Below are 21,487 nucleotides of genomic sequence, written 5' to 3' on the forward strand. Positions count from 1 at the left end.
GACATTTTCAGGGCACTCCCAGATTCAGAGCAATGCGCATGTGCATAGTCACACGCATATCAGACACGCCTAAAATGGTCACTGCCTGTATTAGATATAATTAAATTTTATGGTTTTATACATGTAATGTGCCCTGCAATCAGTTATGACAACGAGCGGCTTAACGTATTTTAAATAAACAAAAATGCACCCTTGGGCTTAGAAAACTAGATTCATGTTTATTAGGATTCTGAGTGATAAGACTACACATTTCTATCCACTCGTCTAACAAGTGTACTACCGGCAATTTTTATAAAGCTTGTAGTGCTGCATTTGTATTCCTAATGAGAGTTGGCTATTCCATAGAAAGCATGGAAAGCCTTCATGCTGCTTTAGCAACTAGCCTGCTTATTTCACTTAAAAACAGTGAGCAAGGCACATTCCATTGCCATACCCATGTGAATAATGTTGTTCAACTGGTCTGGGATGGAGTCCTGCCCAATAATTCACAGGTGATAAGTGCTTGAAGGGTTAACGGCTGATGTGGGCAAAAGGTAATGGTCAGCAGCTTGGCTAAGTTGCCAAAGTGGCATAAAAAAATTCTTATAAAATTCCAAAATCCACATTAGGGCAATACCTTTTTTAAAAGCCAGATGAGTTCCGGAGAACTCAGAAGCTTGCACACTATTTTTGTCACATTTTGGTTGGCCTAAAAGGTATTTTCCCGTTATGGAATTTCTTACTGGCCAACAGCACTACCTTTACTTTTAAAACAAATAGCTTACACTTAAGCTGCAGAAAGAGGTGGAAACACAAGAACATAAACGAGCCTGCAGGATCCTGTTCTCACAATGGTCTACCAAATACCTCTTGTAGGGTACATGGGAAACCCACAATAGTTAAATTCTAAATTTGTTAAAATGGAAAGCTCTTTGCCTCCTGGTTCCCAAACATCTAGAGATCCCTACCACAGCCTTGTTTTCAAGATTCTCTCAGCAAGTGCATAGTCAATGAAATAAAATGATCTGTTTCTATATCAAAGCAACCAAGGATCTCTGTTTTACCAAAAAGTGTCAAAATCAAAGCGAACTGCCCTATATCCTGTTGTCCTTAGTACATTTCTAGGGCTTCTGGACAGTGAGCTTCCAAATAATTCCAACACATACTGCTGATGAAACAGTTAACATAGGACCAGTGTTTCGGGCACGCAGGAAAGAATGCCAGAATTGCCCCTAAATTTGTAGATTTATGTCTGCAAATGCACTTTTCTTTTTTTTTAGACTTACCTGACTTTTGGCACCATCATTCGGTGCTGCACCATCAATGTGTGACAGATGGAAGCCATCAGAGTAAAAACTTCTTCACTAGCTGAATCTCTCCAAACCATGTTTAGCAGAGTGTTTGTCTGCTGCTTTGTATCCAGTTTTGAAAGACACTCTTCAGTTATATATTGGACTGATATTCTTCCATCTCCCTGCAAAAGGGGGAAAAAAATTTTTTTTTAACATCTCAAAGAATGTGTGCTTTTAAAATAATGATGTATATTAACCTCTTTTGGGTGGGAGGAGCTAACAAGTCTCAAAGCACTTATTGCCATTTTCAGCAAAAGCAGGATATCAGTTCTACTATCTAAATGGATTTAGAAAAGCAAAGATACGCTTCTGAATCTCACAGTACATGGAAGAGGCTGGTGCTCTATTAGTCCTTCTGTTCAAGGCAAGCCACACCACCTAAAAGGCAGGTGGAGGGGAGAGAACTCAGTCACAGATCAGCACCAGCCATGCAGTATGCCTGAGCAGTTTAACCACAATGGGGGGGGGGGAATTTAGTCTCTTTTCTCTGAAGGGTTGTTCCACTGTTCTATCTGGGTTCCTTGTCTACTACCCTAGTACTAGATGAATAATAAAGAAGGCTGCCATGAAGAAAAGCCCTGCAATACTTGTATAATCAGTTTGAAGATTGCAACGTAGTACAGCAATGGCCTGCCGCTCCAGTATGTTGGATCTTTGCACACACCTGGGTGAGTAAAAAAAGCATCACTCTATGGACAACATGAAGCAGCGTTGGAAATCTTTTTCAGCCCAAGGGCTACATTCCCTCATGCAGGAAGGCAGGCACGCACGCAACATCCCATTCACATAATTCGATTCATCCACACACCCACACCCATTCGCACACACTACAGCCATGCAAAATCTAGTGTGCTTCCAACAAGGAGGCCATGAGCCAGAGGACCCCTGACCTATGACAGTAAAATATTGAACTTTCCACACTGTATTGCGGCTCTTGTTCTACAAAGTTTCACCTAATGTTTTGGTTAACCACTGAAAGCTAATTTCCAAGTATTCAAATTCTTCAAAAATGTGGTTTCAAGTCTTGGTTAACTTAAGCCAGATCTTTGCTTTTTAGTTATTTCACTTTGTATCCTTGGCTTGATTAACAAATTATATTTAAGCAAGATACCCAATAAAGATAGTGTTTAAAGACCAGAGTTATTTTTCATTTGTGCATTTTCAAGGTCAGTTTTCCATAAGCATGTAAGAAACATAACAATGACTTAATTCTCAAATCCGAACATCTATTAAAAAAAACCTAGATAGTAAAGACTAGTTCAAAGCCTGTTGTAAAAAAAGAGTGTCTACTAGCATGTGTCCAAGTACAATGTGTGATGCCTAATACCAGCAACTTTAATATTTTTTACTACCTGAAATTGACAAATCAGGCTTCTATTTATAAATGCATACAAAGAGCAGTGAGGCTTTTATACACCACCTCACTGATCTCTCTGAACAGTCATTAAATTCTATGCCCCCATTAGAATTCCATTCTCTTCCACAATAAATCACAGTACATTATGCAGCCACCTGTGTAATGTGCTATTTGACTGCAATTGACATGCCTAGCCATGAAAAAGCCACTGTAAGCAGTCTGCAACAAAACACCTGGAAATGAGGTGGGTTGGGAGAGGCACTGCACACAATATACGAAGTTAAACACACACACAAAACGGTAAACATTTGTGCTTCCCCACACAGAAAATACAAGGGAAACTGCAAACCGTCCACATGTAAATAGATCCAAGCCAAATATAAGTTAACTACTGCCAACATATTTTGCTGCAAAAGCCAAAGAAGAATGGAGTATTACAGAAGAGGAAGCCTACTCCAAGCTTGAGTGTTACCACTGTGCAATTTCTTCTGACAACATTTAATACCTACAGGCATGGAAGTCATCTTGCTAATTCCTTCATCTTCATCTTCAGAGTCACTGGTTGAATCTTGGCAGTCTGCACCTGATGCAGACACCGGTAACTGAGAAAGAAATGTCTGAAGTACTCGCAGGTACACAAGCAGCCCTTCTTCTGAAAGAGATCCTATATTGAGGAAAAGATTAAATACAGAATAAAGAACACAGAAATACTGAGCAGGGATCACTTATGACTCTCTGTAAGAAACTGAACACACCCGCTGCTGATGCTGTGCGTATTTTAGGGATAAGTAAAATATATATGGTTCATAGGCCACATGGTGTGCAGATTTTTCAAATCTTGAGATTCTGGGCTTTCTTAAGTTTTTAAGGCCTCACTGTTGTCAATATTTAAGTATGAGAACCTAAAAACAATGATTAAATTATGCATTGGGTTTCTGAGATCAGTAAAGAACCAAAACCACGTATTTATTCTATTGCGAATATCAAGATCACCGTGCGTTTTTATAAGAGTATGAAGTCAACCTGCTAAATTTTCACTGGGGTGTTCAAGGTTGAAAGTAGGAATGTGACCAAAGACCAGTCAATTAACTCTCAGTTTAACATACCTCACAAAGGTCTTAAGGTGAACAATGCAGTGAATCGCAATGTAGGCCTTTGGAGGAAAGATAGGCTGTAGTAGAAGAGGCATAATAGTTGTAATAATAATAAGGTTTGCAACTGTAAAGCACCTAGCCTGCTACTGCAGGGACGACATATAACAAATGGATACTTTAACTGATTAAATATGCTTTACATACCTAAATATGTTTCACCAACAGTTAGAACAACGTAGAAAAGCCAAGGAGCTCTCTCACTTTTCCTCAAACGCCTGCTTTCTGTTAACAATAGTGCATTCAAAAAGAGTTCATAAGGAAAACAGGTCTTCACATCTGCAAGCGCTGGAATGATGAAATGAAATATCTGATCTGTAAAAGGTGCTGCCAGGAATTCTTCTGTAAAAGCAGCAAAATTCTGTTGCCTGCAGAAGGTAAAGAAAGGATTCTCTTTATGGGAAATATGAACATACCTTTCCATCGCTACATTGACAATACAATAAAATATTCAAGTTTGGAAATATATTTTACCCATTGGGATTTTTTTCTTCGTAATTGTCAAGGTGCATTTTATTAATTCTGTTTCTACCCTCTTGTTACTGTATTTATTTTTGCTAAACAAGTCTTCAGAACAGTAATAAGAGCCTGTTTTAAGACTAGAAAGAGATGATCTAGTCATTCCACAAAGCTTTACATATTTATTCCATTAGTACCTATTAGTGCTTTGCCATGGTAAGGGGGGGGGATTAAACTAATACATACCAATGCACAACTAAACGTGCTTACCTGGCGTTTTCTGGACAGGAGCTATAATTAAAGTGCAATGGTTTCAGAACATTCTCTAACAATATTTTTGCAATAGGAACTCGAGACACATCAGAATACTCAATACTTGATGGAAGCTTGTTATTTATTAGCAGATAAAGAGACCTGTAGTATCCTGAAAGAAAAAGAATTCAAGCATTTGTACCCATTTTAAGGCATACATTTATTTTTAAACAATAAAATTATTTTACAACTGAAATAAAATATATTTCAGAGGCAGAGGCATGTCAAAGGATGCACAAACACAACTAAGAGTGTAGGATGCCAAGTACCAGCTTTTATGGGCCAAAGACCACATTGTGAGATGTGCTTTAATATAGTAACTATAATTTTAGCAGCATAGCTGATAAGAGGGGAAAAACTGGCAACTGATCTCATCTAGTTAACCAAATCCAAAAATTAGTGCCAATTCAAAGCACTGGCTCTTCAAAACACCAGCTAAATCTGCTGTTTCATAGTATTATGGAATTTGAGCCTAGTAGTCCATGGTTTTACAATTACAAAAAAGAATGTTAAAAGGACTCTGCATTAAACACTTACATGCCATTCTTAAGGATGAATGTTCTCAGTGAAGCTAACAATAAGGCAATATGAACATTAAAGCCATCACAAGTTAAAATAACAAGAGTAAAAAATAACACACACATTTAAAAAAAAAACCTGAATAAAGCATCAGGAAACATTTGAAAACATATACAACCATCTGCAAGGCATTAACACTTACAATATTTCAATAAGAAACAGCATTTTCGAAGACATAAGCAGACTATGTTTCATTTCAGTATTACTGCAATATTCACAATTGTTGGGTATTATTGTAAATGTAGCTCATTCACAAAGCTGGCAGCTGTTACATATTCAAAGTTCAATAAAATTTTGAAAAGCAATCATTACACGAACCTTTTTGAATCACGTAGTGCAAGATTTGTTCAATTATTGATGCTACATAGTTAGCATCTTGTAAAACAGGCAAATAGGTATTCTCAGATGAAAATACTTCAAGCATCCTCATAGGAAGTGCAACATTCAGACTGTCATCATTGCAGTTTTGCAGCAATCTATGACAAAAATAAAACTTGTCACTCAAATGGTATAGCTTTTCCCTTCTAGCGAAAAAGGAATAAGTTCTAACTTGCAAACAATGAAATAAGATTTCAGACCTCAGAATTCAAAAGAAAACATAAAGTGCTCTTGTCCATAGAGCCAATTGGGGCTAAAGACCTCAGGATGACCATTTAACATATTTAATATAGATTTGTAGCCTTAAGTGAGCTAATTCAGTTAAGGAACATGGTTAAGTCCGCAGTGAGCTGATTAAGTTTATTTGTTTTTACCTGCAACATAAGCCCAACAGCCTTTTTATCTGGAACAGGCATGTAAGTTTCTCAGGGCCATCAAGCTGCTTCACAAACTGAGAATTCTGCTTAATCAAGTTCTGACATATCCATATCTGGAGATGGGGGGGAAAGACATCCGCAGATACAAGTGTTAAAATGCTTTAAAAAGTAACACTGGTGCTTTTTGTGACTGTTCATGTACATAAAGCATGCACGAGCATCTAAAGCAGGAATGGGGACCTGTGGCCTCCAGATGTTTTCAGATTATATCTCTCTTCATACCGCATCTTGGCCATGCTGGATATGACTGATGGAAGCTAAAGTTCAACATTATCTGGAGGGCCACAGGTTCCTCCTGATCTAAAGGAACACCTCTTGCACCTCAAGATGAATCAATGGAGGCCGTTCCTCAAGTGTTTCTAATCTCAAATGCTGAGAGGGCCTTTGCCATGATGTGCCCAACCCCTGGCCTTACCTATGGAACACTCCCCCTAGAAACGTATGACCGACATAATATCTGCTTCGTGCCAAGCTGAGACATTTTTCCTCTCCCAGACCTTTATTTCTAATTCTTAATTAGCATCGGTCCCAGCTCCTGCCAACCTAGCAGTTCGAAAGCACGTCAAAGTGCAAGTAGATAAATAGGTACCGCTCCAGCGGGAAGGTAAACGGCGTTTCCGTGTGCTGCTCTGGTTCGCCAGAAGCGGCTTAGTCATGCTGGCCACATGACCCGGAAGCTGTACGCCGGCTCCCTCGGCCAATAAAGCGAGATGAGCGCCGCAACCCCAGAGTCGGTCACAACTGGACCTAATGGTCAGGGGTCCCTTTACCTTTAAGACTGTTAATCCCCACCTGCCCCCAAGCAGAATACCCCAAAACAGAATTAAAAAAAATAAATCAGCTCGGCCAAAGCATGTAGGATTGGGGGGACAGTGTTGTGTTTGGTCATATGTCATCAAAGTATGCCAAGAAGAGGCACGAAATGGTAAACAAAGCTTCCAATTTTGGGCAAGTTGTTATCTATCTTTACGTGGCAGATTAGTTTGTCATAATGAGGTGGTCCCAAATCTGTCTGCATCAAGCTTGAATAATAGACCATGTTATTTTCCTCCTGTTTTATGCCTAAGAAAAACTAATCTGTATTCGGAAATACGGGATAGATATACAACAGGATAGCTGAACATCTTTTTCTTTTTGGTAAAAGCAGCCACTAGGACACCCTACTTAGATAAGTTTCTTGAGGATGAAGAGGCTAACTCTCCCTAAACACACACACACACACACACACACACACACACACACATTATGCTCTGGCCCTAAATTAAATCCTCCTTCCCAAGCTACTGATAGCCATGGAGGATAAAAAACAAAGGTACCACAATGATCTTTACCATCTATGGCTAATAGCTGCTCCAGTGGAGTAGGGTGGGGGGCATGTAGAGGAACAATCCAGGAACTAGCACATTAGAAACTAGCACAAGCAAATGGATTAGCAACCATACACGTACAGTGCCCTGCAACTGCTTTTAAGAGAAGGAAAGTGATGTGGCCTCACCACACTGACCCCCACCCCCAAAGATTCCACACTTCAGCTTTATTTCATTTAAACACCAACATGTGCCAAGGGAAGAAAGTAATTTCAGGGTGTTGCATATACATTTTATTTTGTTGTTACTTCATGAGCATTGCAGAAAGGTTTTTATGTGAAAGAGGCACTCTTGAAAGAAACTTATGAGTCTCAGGTACATTCCTAAGTCTTGTCCGTCCGTCCATCCCCCCATGCATACTCAGCCAAATGAGCCTGTGCCATCTTCCATTAACTATAAACTGCTATATAAATTTTAGGAAATAAATAAAGCCCTTAACGTTAGATAGCACCGACTTTATGAAAGCATCTGCATGTTTATTAGGATGTAATGTTCTCCAAAATTTTGGATGGATCCACACACTTCAGAATGAAAACTGAAAGCATGTTTTCCCACAGATAAGGAAGTGGGGATTTTTTTGGGTGGCACCATTCTCTTGTAGCAGATGGTATACTGGCCTTAGTGAAACCCTGACCTTGTGGGAGGGAAGGAGGAGTCCTTTCTTGGGATTGCTATCAGAAGAGGAGGAAGAATGGGAAAGCCACCCCCTCTCTGCAAGGACAAGTTACTTTCTGCATGTCCAGATTCAACCTCACTGTCTTTTGAACAGATCATTTAGTACTGACAACCAAGAAATTAAAAATAATTACTAAAAACACACAAGAAATTGGAATCACTCTCATTGAGTACTTACCAAACGTTTAGAATCCTCATTATGCCTATAGAAAAACAGAAGTTGGCGAACTAAAAGAGTCAGATTTGCTCCATTGGCGGTGGAGAAACTTCCTCCAGATTGCGCTAGATTAGCACAGTAATCAAATTCGCTCCTCTGAATGGAATACTTAAATTGAAGAATAAAATTTAAGTTAATGTACTGTATTGTCAACATTATGAAACACAGGCAAGATTTCAATATACTTGTCAGGGAACTGCCATCAGTGCTGGAGGGAGAGCGCGGAAGCCAGAGGGATTCCAGAGGGCGTCCAGGGATTGGGAGAAGCAGCCCATCTTCTGGGGAAGAGAATCAGCGTAGCACCAGTGGAGAAGGGGGGCAGGTGGGGGAAGTGGCGAGGCGGTCCCATGACTCCTTGCCTGGGACCAGCGGAGAGACTAGGGGTCCTCCGTTGCCCACGCCCTCCCTGCGCAGAAGGCTTCCGCGCAGAGAGGGTAGGCGGAGACTAGGCGTCAAAGAACTTCTTTGTTGGAAGAAGTTTAAGAAACGCCCACTCACGGATTCTGCCAGCAATTGAGGCAGCCACGGGTGAGTGGCTGTCCGGACAGAGGAGGTTCACTTTGGCAGCCCAGCCAGGTGTTTGCACCCAGCCAGGAAGATAGGCACCTGCTTACGCACGAGCAACCCCCTGAGGAACCATTACAATACTCATTTGAAGCTGCAGCATTCCCCAATGAACAATTTTATGCATATAATTTCTTCAGCATTGATTTCTGTTTATAACCCGAGGTACATTGTTGGAACAATCACTTGGTCAAGGCCAAGTGTGGAGGTTAAATTGGCTTGTACATAAAGGTGCAAAAATGCAAAGTGATGTCATAGCATTTTCAGAAATTTTAAAAGCATAATCAGTCAGTACAGTACAAGTATTGTCATCTGTACACATCAACTCCCTCAAATCCTATGGAAACAGAACTGCCTATGTACTGAGAGCAGAATTAGAACTCGTTTTGAAAGCTAGAATGAACCAAGAATAAAATTAATGTGAAGTAATTACTTTTGTGTGAATTCATCTTCTACTGCATTATTCATCTAATTGAGACTAACAATAAACAAGTTCCCCAACAGACATTACGACTATACATATGAATAAATGTTCCAGATTAGAACTACTGTACATATTTTCATAATTTTACTGCACTTTTACACAGGCAAGGATTGAAAGGGATATAAGTAGAGTTTGCTCCTGCCCACTGGCCTGTTTCCAGAAGTCAGGCTCCAGAGCTTCCTATGTAGCACAAGGAGTTGCAGTTAAAAGAAGGTATTTGGCAAACCTCTGGGCATAAACAGATGTTCCTGGGAGAAAGCACAGAGTTCTTCAAAGCCATACAATATATATTTTATATTTCAATCTCCCAGGACATTCTATACAAGATCTCAAAGTAGCTGTTTTACTACAAAGGAATTTCAGAAATAGACTGGAAAGAGAAGCTGCTGAATTGCAACTCATTACCAAACTTAAAACCATGGAGAGACCTGGTATGAACAAAGACATTGGATTCTTATCTCATTATACATGACTAAGCCATTTTTCACCTTCTCACCCCTTGCCTTTTCCTGTAAGACCTATTGCAGTCGTTAAGAGTCGTCAACAGGCTCATCTCAGCTATCTGCCAATCTCCCATTCCCACCACCCTTCTGAGTAATACCCCTCCCCACCTTCTCACTATATAGAAGGATCTGGCAACTTCTGTTTCAGTGTATCTGAAGAAGTGTGCATGCACACGAAAGCTCATACCAAGAACTAACTTAGTTGGTCTTTAAGGTGCTACTGGAAGGAATTTTTTTATTTTTATATTTCTGGTTATAGTTCATTTTTACTGTGCTCTTATTCATCTCAAGTCCTTCTAAATGAAGTTCCAAACTAAATTTAAGACTATGGTTTCCCCATAGGCTGCAACCAATAATCCCACTCCAGAGAATCACTGAACAGGAGTCTTATACTACAGGGAGAGAATGACTAACATACAGTACAAGCTTGTCCACATGGCTATTACATTGTGGGTTTGAGGAAGTAGTACGGTAAGTATCAGAGGGTTTTCTACAGCAGATCAGCATACATTGTTTCTGCACACGCTGATAGTAGTGACTAGAAGGCAGGCTGAAATAGTGACAGTGTTAACTCTTGTTAGATATATCTTTCTGTGGTTACTGAGCAAACTCAGAAGCACATAAGAAAAGTCAATCATAAAAAAATGCCTACTTGGTGTTTTCTGTCCCTGTACCCACGAACAAAGGACTGGATGATTATTGCATTTTTCAGCCTTCTCCTTTCTTCCTAAGGAGACAAGACAAAGGTCAAAATAAAATTTGCTGCATTGTAGTTAATGACAGGCCCTGGAAACAGGGAGCCTGCTGATCAACTTGTACTGTTTTTTTAAAAAAAAGAAACAAAACAGGAAAATTCAACAGCAATCTCAACAGCAGCAGCAACTGATCTTCCACAGCACACAGCTGAATTACAACACAAGACAGTTATACTCTCCTCACTAGGCATAGGTTTCATCCAAGAATGCATAATTGTCAATTAGTGACCCATAGTTGCAAATGTTTGAAGCCTGAGGTCACTGCAGCAATTTCACTACTCATTTTTTAAAGCTGTGTCTGATTTTATTCTCAATAGACTGAGTCATGTTTTCTTCCCGATATATGCTACATCTTCAAAAGTACATTAGCGTAACAAAATATATTCTTGTAAATACAGAGTGCCTTGTTTCTTATGCACATTTTCTGCACCAGAGCCTTACAAATAATGAAACGGGCAAATTATCTGCTCATTGGAGCTGACCAAAGAATTTCCATGGTTGTAGTTAATCAACTTTATGATGACGGTTGGGATGTACAGTCTCAAACATAGGCAGTGTTTCACATGACTGCCTATGACACTGAAGTCCAGTTCACACAACACAGAGAAACATGGCTTAGTAATATGCAGCCAAGAAGGAAGAAGCTGCAGTGAGCCTCAGGCTGAGGCACCACCTTTTCCCATGACTCCATCAATTTTCAGCTCTACTCTCCTTTAAAGGCAGGCTTGGTGCATCATACAGATAAAGAAAAGTGGTTTGTTAACAAACTCTACAGAGACTGCCAGGAGCCACTGCTTGAAGTTTGCTTGTTTTGAAAGTGAGAAGAACTGGTTGCAAATGATCCCTAGTTCAGGTGACATTTGCCTAGCTGTAGGGGAAGCAGGAAAAGAAATTGTTGGAGTCCAAGGGGGGGGGGGTGAAAGCTAGAGGCAGCTCCTTCCTGCCTATGCATATGTAGATAAACCATGGTTAATCAGGAAACATTATCATACAAATCCCTAAGGAGAATGGCATAGTAGACACTGCTCTAGTCTGCCAAACAAGTGTGTGAATCAGCCCTACAACTAGTTTTTCTGCTAGTGAGTCAGGATCATGTTAGCAATTCTAAGGTACCATGCTTGCATACATTATCCCAGCAAAATTTAAATGTGGTGCAAAACAATGTAAGGTGGGGCCCTACTATTTAGCATTCAAAAATTCCGCAACTACAAAATGAGGAAAACAGGAGGTTTTAAAAAGCCAATACCCAAGCTATTTTATTTATTTACGAGTTTTATATACCATCCTTTGCCAGTAGGCCCCATGGAGGGTTACACTCATAAAAAAAGACAAAACAATAAAATAAAATACTAATTTAATCTAAATCAGTTCCTAACTCCAACACAGAGAAGGGACGAAAGACAGCATCCAACTGGTCATCAATTCTTCAAAAAAAGAGGTAGCTATAAAGCAAATCAGCTAACCATTCTTCACCCCACCCCTCCTTCAAAATCCTGTCAAGAGAGGGGTGTCTTGATCCGCACTGCCTAAAAGAACAAGGCAGACTATGGAAGGAATTCCACCGTTTTGGAGCCACCACTAAACAGTACCCCCTACACACAATCCTATGTACCTAGCACTGCACAGGAAGCCCTGGGAGGGCACCGTCCATGGAGCTCACTGAACGGCAGCAAGTATTCTCTCAGATACTTGGGGTCCAGCAGTTCAGTGCTTTAAATACAAACATAAGCATTTTCATCATACAATATTTCAACTGGAAGCTATTTTAAAAGGCTTTACTTGTATCATACCTCTCGTTTCCGCCTCTCTTCCTGTGTGCGATGCAAAAGAGAAGCTTTTTCCTCCTGGAAAAGATGAGAAATTATATTCTGTTTCTACCTAAACAAATGCATTTAAAGTTTTGCATAAAGATAAACATCATCTTTCCAAAATATTTTGCAGAAAAGTAACATGCATCTTCCTCCTTTATATGCTTAGATACAACACAATCAATGACACACAACAAATCAGCCTAAAGTCATTCTACCTAACGGCCTCCATCACAAATGTGAGCATGACTATTTCTTTATTTTGTTTAAACTAGACTACAGTAATTAACACAATTTAAAACTGCAGTGGATTCAACTGGCACAACCAGTTAACAGTAATGAATGAATGAATGAATGAACAAACATCCATTACAATTTCTGATTTTCCCAACAAAGTCTCAAAAAAAGTTTTCAGCCACACACTGTTCATTCAATTAAACTGCATAAATATAAATATAAGTATCTAAATAAATACTGATCTTCTCCAAACAATACCCACCCGCAGCCCAATGTCAGAGAAGGTGCTAAAAGAAAAGTGCATATGAAAGTATTTCATGCCTTTGAGCACCATGATAGAATGTATTTAGGGAACTATAATGTAATTAAGGAATTAAGTCAAAGCAATTTTAAAAGGAAAGTTACAGTAGAAAAACTGTTTAACAATATTGCCTTATTTGGTTTTATAATTTGATAAAGTAATATCAGAAAAGAAGTGGTGAAGCCTACACACTTAAGATAGTTCTCTATTGCTTACACAAAGCAGAACTAAACATTTGCAATAGCAAATAAGCCTAATTATCAGTATTTTTAAAGTGAAAATAACAGGCCTAACAATAACCAATCAAAAAGGCTAATAAACAACAGATTTACATCCTCATTACTAATGCTGAGTCAACCCAATAGATTTCAATCATCCAATGAGGATCCAAACTCAAGATCTCCCTATACAGTGGTACCTTGGTTCTCGAACTCTATGCGTTCTGGGAGTCCATTCGACTCCCGAAACCGTTCAAAAACCAAGCCGCGGCTTCCGATTGGCTGCAGGAGCTTCCCGCACTCAAGCGGAAGCTGCGTTGGATGTCTGGCTTCCAAAAAACGTTCGCAAACCGGAACACCTACTTCCGGGTTTGTGGCGTTCAGGAGTCAATTTGTTTGATAACTAAGCCGTTAAGGAACCAAGGTGCCACTGTATAGCCGAGTTATCAGACATGCAACTTACCAATGTGTGTTATTTATTAAATTTATATGCCACCTTTCTGCTTAGGAACCTGAGGTGATTCACAATTATAAAAATATTTTAGAACAAATACATTAAACAAAACGTAAAGTGACTTTCTTGGGCCAAACTGGAGCTGAGGATAAAAGCCTGGGCTCCCTTGCTTCTCCCTTCACGCCATTCACACAGAGCTCTAGAGAAGAAGTCAATGCCAAGGTGTTTCAAATGGACAAAACCATTAAAGCAACGGAAGCTGCCTCTAAGTAGTATGTAAGCATTAGACCCAGCACTAAAGCATCCATCACATTCCTAAATCCTTGGGGGAAACCCTTATCTCAAATGCATTTCTTTGAAGGTATATTCTGCTGATTTCAACAGAATTATCTGTCAAGCACATATTCCAGGATGACTGTGGGATAACCTGCTGAATCAGAACAAAGGTTCATCTAGCCCGGTACCCTATTTACACCACACCAGATGCTTCCGGGAAGACCACAAGCAGGGCATGAAGGCAACAGCCCTCTCATACAGTCTCCTTCCAGCAACCGTTATTCAGCAGCATACCATTTCTGAACATGGAACTTCCATTTAGCTGCCATCGCTAATAGTCATTGATAGACCTTTTCTCCATGAATTTGTCCAATTCCATTTTAAAGCCACGGCCATCACTGCATCCTGTGACAGCAAGTTCCATAAATTATGTGTTGTGGGAAGAAGTGCTTCCTTTTTTCTGTCCTGAATCTACAGTGGATCAATTTCAATGGGTGACCCCGTGTTCCAGTGTTATGAGAGCAGGGGGGGAGCAGAGGGGGAAGGTCTATCCATTTTCCGCATCATTTTATAAAGCTCTACCATGGCCCACTTTAGCTGTCCCCACCACTATTACCTGGATCGAGGGGGTCACAGCAGAGGTGAGGAAATGGGCCTCATGTTTACATGCCAATTCTTACAGAAAGCTTCCACTGAATAAACCAATTTATAGGAGGGGGATGGGAGTGGGATCAAATTTACAGGGGATGAGGAAAACTGAAAGAGACAAGATAATAAAGGAAGGGAAAGTGTGCTACAAGCTCACCAATGAGCCTCTCAAGTGATTTAGGTAATAATCCAAGAGCAAGACATCAAGGGAGGGAGGCAAAGAAATCAGGGCCTGCTCCAGCCAGACTGTTTCCCCACCCTGGCCAACTTTACATTCTGTTTCATTTGTTTTAGTACTTTAAAACTGTAAACCACATTGGGCACCTTGGCAGAAAAGCGGTATATAAGTGTAATAATAACGCTGTATCCCTATAAATTTTCAGCTTAAATGCAAACAAAGGCAAGTGTTTCAGCCTCCGCAAGAGCTCAGTTTTCCCCAGTACTCCATGTGAAATCCAAAGTCACATTCTTTCTCCTGGCAGATCTAATCTTAAGGACAATAAACTGACTGGTTTCTTCTACTGTCAGCACACTTTGGTCCAGTGTAACACTAAAGAGTGCTTATTCCTGTTTCCTGTCTACCGAAACCTTCCTGCAATAGTGCTTCACCAGAGGGAGAAGAGGTGTCTTCACAAGATCAATTAAGGCAGAAATATTTCAGCACCACAGCAGAAAGGGTTTTTATTTTTTTCTGTAAACTATTGGGTCAGTGCAGAAATCTGTGCTGCAGATCAGCTATCCCTGATCTAAGTCTTAATAAATCACGCTCAATATTATTGCACAAACAGCCTAATAATTTTAAACAGAGGTTTAAAAATCATAGCGAGAATATATTATTCCAGCCCAACTTTTAAGCAAAGCAGCACAATCTTTAAGTGGTACTATTAGTGTTCATAATTTGATGACAAAAGATGTAAAGCACCTAAGATACATTCCTGAAGAATAGGACATACCCTGCCAATTGCCGTCTTTGCATATCAAGACTTATTCTTTCTTCAGTGCAGAAAACAGTATCACACATGTGATTTAATGAACGTAAATGGCTTCTAGCCATCAGAAATGTGTCAGTAGATAGTTCCTCAATAATTCAGATGAATAGCTACACATACCTAATATACTTCTGATGTGCATCTGTTTCATGAAAATATGGCCTAGGTAACACTACGCAGAAAAGGGTGTGCTGTGATATTTCTTTATGGCACAATATATCATTTAAAGGCCCCATCTCATACAATTCATGAGAAGTATTTTAAATTTCAGAATTAAAAATAAAAATCAAGAATCCAAATAAAGAATATTTTCATTAATAACTGACACAGTACTTTCAGTATGCAAACTGCTTCACAAGCTTCATGAGATCTTGTATTTGTTACGTGAATAGCTTCAAACCAGACTGACCAGCTGTTGCTTTTAGGTCTGCCTCAATTCTGAATGATGGGTACATTTAAACGCACAGGCCGTTATAGTTAACTAAAGCAAATGCTAAATGACTGCATTTGTGGGTAAACCTGTTCCTTTGCATAGCAATCATATGAGATAAGCATTATTACTCCCATTGCAGGCAGGAAACTTACGTTAAGAACCAATGACTTGCATAAATAGCCTCTAAACCACTAAAAGACACAAGACAGTTTTGAAACCAGGCCAGGTTTCAGTTTGTGCCATCTCAATACTTAAAAAGCACGCACACCCCTATTTATTACAGATACTTATTTTAAATAAAAAGCAGAAAGCTATACATAGATGCCATATTGTGCATGGACATTTTTAGTGGGCCCCTATGCGCTTTATCAGCACTAGGAGAGGCCTACGAATTAAGTAAGAGAGTGCTGATAAGAAAATGAAAAAAGAAAAGAAAAACCTAGGCCAAAGTTAAGGAATGCATTCCCTGCTGTCCTATCTACTTCAGAAACCTGGAGTGCGCTTTTCCTCAAATCGTGTATTTAAAAGGCAGTGTCGAGAATCAGTATGTTTCGCAGACTCCTGTACAGTTCAGGAGTTGCAATGTGGGAATTTAACAGGACAACCCTAAACCATGCCTACTCAATTCAATCACACCCAGGTAAACAGTGTTAGGATTACAGACTAAATTCTTAAACTCTCCCCCCAACACAAGAGTGAGGCCTATCCGCCGCCTCCTAGCTCTCCCCTCCCACAACTACGTTTCATCCAACTGGATGCCAAGCTGATGCCAAGGGTCCTGAGAAGGAGACACTTGCAAGAGCTGATGCACCACAGGAGTTTCACAAATGGGACGGTGGCCCCCTTCCCTCCCCCCCCCCTTCCGATCACGCCTCTGCCTTTTTGCTGGCTATTTCACAACCAAAGAATCTCAAGTTTCTCTTTTCAAAACCCTCGGCCTTGAAGGAAACCCTCTCCGGGAAAGACCAAAGCCGGGGCGACACAAATGACTCTCCAGGCGCCTTTTCCTCCTAACAAAAACAAACCCAAGACACACTGGGGCTGAGCTGCACCCACAGGTCTGAGAGAGGCCCCTGGTCTTGGGGTGGGGGAATAATAAAAATCATTATTAGGATTATTATTAGGAAAGGGGAGAAAACACTAGACACCGCGGAAAACAAGGGGTTGCTCAGATTTAACCTTAGTCACGCCGGCTTCGCGGGCCCCACCGGAATCTGCAGGCAGGCTGGGAAACGGGGCTGGCGGAGACAAAAGTCGCGTAGAGACCCCGAGACCTGAGAAGGGCGGCGCAGGCACTGGGTGGGGGTCGCTTACCTTCTTACTGGCTCCTCCAAGAGACACCTTGGGCCTGGTTTTGAACTCCCCTTCGAAGCTGAACATGGTTACAGCTTATCCTCCCATCCAGAGGGGGAGAGAGAGAGCAGCCTCCGCCTCCTCAGCAGCAGCAGCAGCACCTTGGCGGGGCAGAAAGAGCCAGCGGGGGGTGGGGACCAGGGAAGGGGCGCCCGACCCCGAGAGGAAGCCCCCAGCCTCACGCCCACCCGCCCACTCCCGGCGCAGGGCTCCTAATGCCAAGGGCTGAGGCGCCCCCTCCTCCCTCAGCCCCTTCCGCACCCCGGCCGGCCAGGAAGGGAGATTCCCCCGCCCCACTCCCAAATTATCCTGTGTGGGTGTCTCTCCGTGTGCCTCCGGCTCCCCGCCCCGGCACCGGCTCAGTGAGTGGCAAGGGGTCTCGCTTGGGGCTGCCTCATTTGCAGCGGAGGTGGAGGAGGGGGTCTAGGTGGGGGGGGGCGGCGGTGGAAATCAGCCGGTTCCTGAAAGAAGATGGCCGCCGCCGACTGCAGCTTTCCCCCAGCGCGCTCCCGCCTCTCGGGCGCGCGGGCGCGCTCGCGCCTCCTATAGGGAAAGGGAGGCGGGAGAACGAGACGGAGCGCCCGGCGCTTTTTGAGGGAGGATGACAGGCGGGGGGGGGGGAAAGCAGAGGAAGCACAAGGCGGGGTTTTTAGAGCAGGTTCTCGTGGTGTGGGTGCAAGCACAAAAACACACACACACACACATACGCAACGTGGTGCCCTCAGCTGTGATGGGGCTTCTCGCCTCTTCTGAGAAAGGAGTTTCCTTTGCCCCCCGGGCTTCCTAAGGCAGTTTGCCTCCCAAAGAAAAGGGTCCTCTCTTCTTGGGGTTTCTGTCCTGTGTGGCCACTGTTTTTATGTTGCACGCAAATAAAGGTTTTATTGGGATGTGGTCGCAGGCTGCACTTTTTCTTGTATTCCCCCCCCCCACACACACACATCTACACCATATGCATAGAACTGCCCTGAGACCAGTAGGCATAGGGTGGTATAGACATTTAATAATTTTTTTTAAAGAGTAAAACAAACTGTTGTTTAAGGGCGCTGGTAACAGTAGCTCTGTGAAAAAGTTTTCTACGGTTCTCAGGATTCTTTGGGGGAAAGCCATGTGCTTTAAATGTACTTATTTTTTTATGTCATAAAATTGATTCACCACTTGAGTGTAGGAAAAAACCTCAGGGTGGTGTCTACATCTGTACATCAGGAGTGGGGAACCTGTGGTCTTCCAGTTGTTGGTGGGCTGCAACCCCCTTTAATTTCCTTCAGCGCCTTTTCTCTAGAAAAATAGGTGCTGGTACTCACCATGAAGTTGTTACAGCAATGCCACACTTTTTTAATGACAAGAAAAAAGAGGTGTAGGTACTGCATAATAATAATAATAATAATAATAATAATAATAATAATAATAATAATAATAATAATAATTTATTATTTGTACCCCGCCCATCTGGCTGGGTTTCCCCAGCCACTTTGGGCGGCTTCCAACAAAGATGAAAAATACACTTGAGTACCCCCTGAAAAGAAAACCACTGCCCTTTAGCCCCGTCCTGAACAGCAGTCAGGAATGAAGTCCACCATCATCTGGGAAGGTCACAGGTTGCTCTGCTTCCATGCATCCCAGGCTTCCTTGACCTACCGTAGTATCCTCCAGATTTTTTGGACTACAATTCCCAATAGGCCCAGCCAGTAGGGTCAATGAGTAGGGATGGTGGAAGCTGTAGGCCATCAACACCTGGAGAATCATAGGTTCCCAGTTCTTGCTTTAGACTAAAGGCAGGTTCGCACGATAATTCACACATGGAGATATCACATGGCGCTTGAGCCTTCCGCAATCTGGTTCCCTCAAGATGTTTTGAAGTACAACAGAAATGGGAGACTTGTGACCCTTCCGATGTTGTTGGACCAGCTCCCATCAGCCCCAGCCAGAACAACTAATGGTCAGGGATGATAGGAGTAGTAGTCAAACGATCTCTAAAGGGCCACAGATTCCCCGCTTCCATTGGCTCCAGAAAGCATAGTCAAAGATTCAGGGGGGTGGACTTGTAGCCCCTGTCATTTTGAAGGCTACATCAGCTGTAGTCTAACCTACCTGACAGGGTGAGGATGGGATTAAAGGGTGTTGGAGCAGGGAAAGAGCAAATAACCATGTGTGTTGTCTGGAATTTCTTGGAGAAAAAGTGGCTATAATAAAAATAAATTATGTATTTATTATGCTTTTATCTTACCCCTTCTCGTTAATCCTCACAACAACTCTGTGGGGTAGTCTAGGCCAAGTGATAATGGCCGGCCAAATGTCATTTTGCAAATTTCATGAATAAAAAGAAATCTGAACTGTGGGTGGGTATCCTAGAGCGGTATGTTATACACCACACAATTTACAAGTAAAGAAGTTCATCTTTGCTGTGTGGAAAGGGGGGGGGCAGTATTTCACCCATGACACTGGGTGACAAAACCTAACCTACAGCCATCCCATACTAGGTGTGATGGTTCAGAGCCCATAGCCACACACCCTGAGGCTTTCACAAGACAAAATGCATCCTTTTGCATACATCAAGCACATCACAATGAGCATTTTGCTAGTGGAGAATAATCCCAGAAACCATCAAAGCAGGCAAATGTTGGTCTTTTGTCCATCACCATCAATGTAGTTCAGTGGTTAAAGTGTTGGGCAAGGAAATTGAAGGCCAGAGTTCAAATCCCTGCTCAGTCATGATGCTCACTGGGCAACCTTCAGTCAGTTGCCATCTCTAAGCCTAAGCTACCTTACAGGATTGTTGTGTGGGTAAAATGGAGAGGAAGGAGAACCATGTATATCACCCTGGGCACCTTAGAGAGAAATGCAATAATAAATAGATATAAAATATATAAGTATCTCTTCTTCTGAAAACTTGTATTTAAATCTGGACTTAAGTCTGTCAGTCATTATGGCTTACAGTACCAGAGCAACAAGCTACTCAAGTGACAATTGGAGCTTTGGCAGCAACGGAAACAAAGCCTCTTTCTCAGAGACCGACTTGGAATTAATGGACTGCTGAGTGGTAATTTATGACTGTAATGTAACACTTCCCGAGAATAACATGCTAACTTTATAATCTTGTAGCTGTTAGTGACTTGCTGTTACCTTAAGTTATAGGCATAGAGTCTGACTCTATTCGTGACAGCTTTAATTGTTTTCATAAATTTTCATTCAGCCCGTTTTTAAATAAAAATCAAACAGCAAGAAATATAGTGTGCAGTAGTCATTTTACACCCTGATTAATTCAACTGATAAATTTTATTGGGACAATTTATTAGATCGTTGGTTGAATACCGCACTGAGCTTACCATAAAAAAAAATTGTTAACACTAAACAAAAGTTTAACAGCTCTGACAAATCATACAATGCTGATGGTGCTAATAATCTGCTCAGTGAGAATCTTTGTCAACAGCAATGGGTGTCTGACCCACAACTGAGAGAGAACATCTGTCCAGAACCCTGGCGTACTTGGCAACCAGTCCAAAGGGCAAATGCTAGTCTGGCAGTCCAACAGGTCAAGAAACACTGTCCAGGTTCAATACAACAAGCCACGTCCAAAATCCAGGTGCCTGCCTATGCAGCCAAACCAGGGTTAGGGTACTTGCAGTTCAGTCCCACGGAGCTTCTCAGATACCCAAGCCATGGTTCATCAGTATGGGAAGCTGAGCAGACACAGCACCTTGGCTCTGCTTTTATCCCTTGAATCTTGATTGTAACATCTGGGCTTTATGAGGCATGTGACCCTCAGCTGCTCTGAGCCTAATCCAGTTGAGGAATCACACACTTACTCCCAGAGCTAACAAGCCACACCTGGCCAGCTAGTGAGCTGGGCTATGCACCTTTGCCTGCCTTTGTCTCCTAGAGCAGGGTTTCCCAAACTTGGGTTTGGGACTACAATTCCCATCATCCCTGACCACTGATCCTGCTAGCTAGGGATGATGGGAGTTGTAGTCTAACAACTCTGAGCTCCCTATAGCTCAGATTCTGCCATGTTTATAGAGAGATGGACCCCTCTGGTGATGGTGAGGGGTCCTGCTCCTCTAGTTCCTGTGCTCTGACCCCCATCCTCTTGCTATCCTCTGTCGTCCCACAAGTACTTTCTATGTCCACAACCTTTCCTTCTCCATTCCCAGCTTGCCCCAGTGGGCACCAGTCATGAATACGCAAGCAGCCCTGTTCAGGGAAG

The 21,487-nt window shown here is 41.8% G+C and overlaps 1 protein-coding gene and 1 long non-coding RNA gene across 3 annotated transcripts in view; one reads left to right on the forward strand and one right to left on the reverse strand.

Annotated features, from left to right (window-relative positions):
- Window positions 1–2,218, forward strand: part of LOC308569751 — a 52,648-nt gene extending 50,430 nt beyond the window's left edge. Inside the window, exon 5 of the long non-coding RNA XR_014000803.1 lies at window positions 1,869–2,218. This is a non-coding gene — a long non-coding RNA (uncharacterized lncRNA). The remainder of the gene's footprint in view (window positions 1–1,868) is intronic.
- Window positions 1–17,801, reverse strand: part of UBE3C (ubiquitin protein ligase E3C) — a 58,538-nt gene extending 40,737 nt beyond the window's left edge. For both annotated transcript variants that reach the window (XR_014000750.1, XM_081163512.1), the window contains exons 1-10: window positions 17,248–17,801; window positions 12,360–12,413; window positions 10,467–10,541; window positions 8,225–8,371; window positions 5,942–6,057; window positions 5,508–5,665; window positions 4,569–4,722; window positions 3,987–4,207; window positions 3,198–3,352; window positions 1,266–1,453 (exon numbers count right to left, since the gene is read on the reverse strand). Coding sequence is in view for 1 of the 2 variants with exons in the window: in XM_081163512.1 (XP_081019638.1) it covers window positions 1,266–1,453; window positions 3,198–3,352; window positions 3,987–4,207; window positions 4,569–4,722; window positions 5,508–5,665; window positions 5,942–6,057; window positions 8,225–8,371; window positions 10,467–10,541; window positions 12,360–12,413; window positions 17,248–17,313 (1,334 nt within the window). In the remaining variant the exon portion in view is untranslated. The remainder of the gene's footprint in view (window positions 1–1,265; window positions 1,454–3,197; window positions 3,353–3,986; window positions 4,208–4,568; window positions 4,723–5,507; window positions 5,666–5,941; window positions 6,058–8,224; window positions 8,372–10,466; window positions 10,542–12,359; window positions 12,414–17,247) is intronic.
- Window positions 17,802–21,487: the final 3,686 nt, after the last annotated feature.

The sequence above is a fragment of the Podarcis bocagei genome, assembly GCF_964188305.1.
Source record: "Podarcis bocagei genome assembly, chromosome: 12".
Lineage (NCBI taxonomy): Eukaryota > Metazoa > Chordata > Lepidosauria > Squamata > Lacertidae > Podarcis > Podarcis bocagei.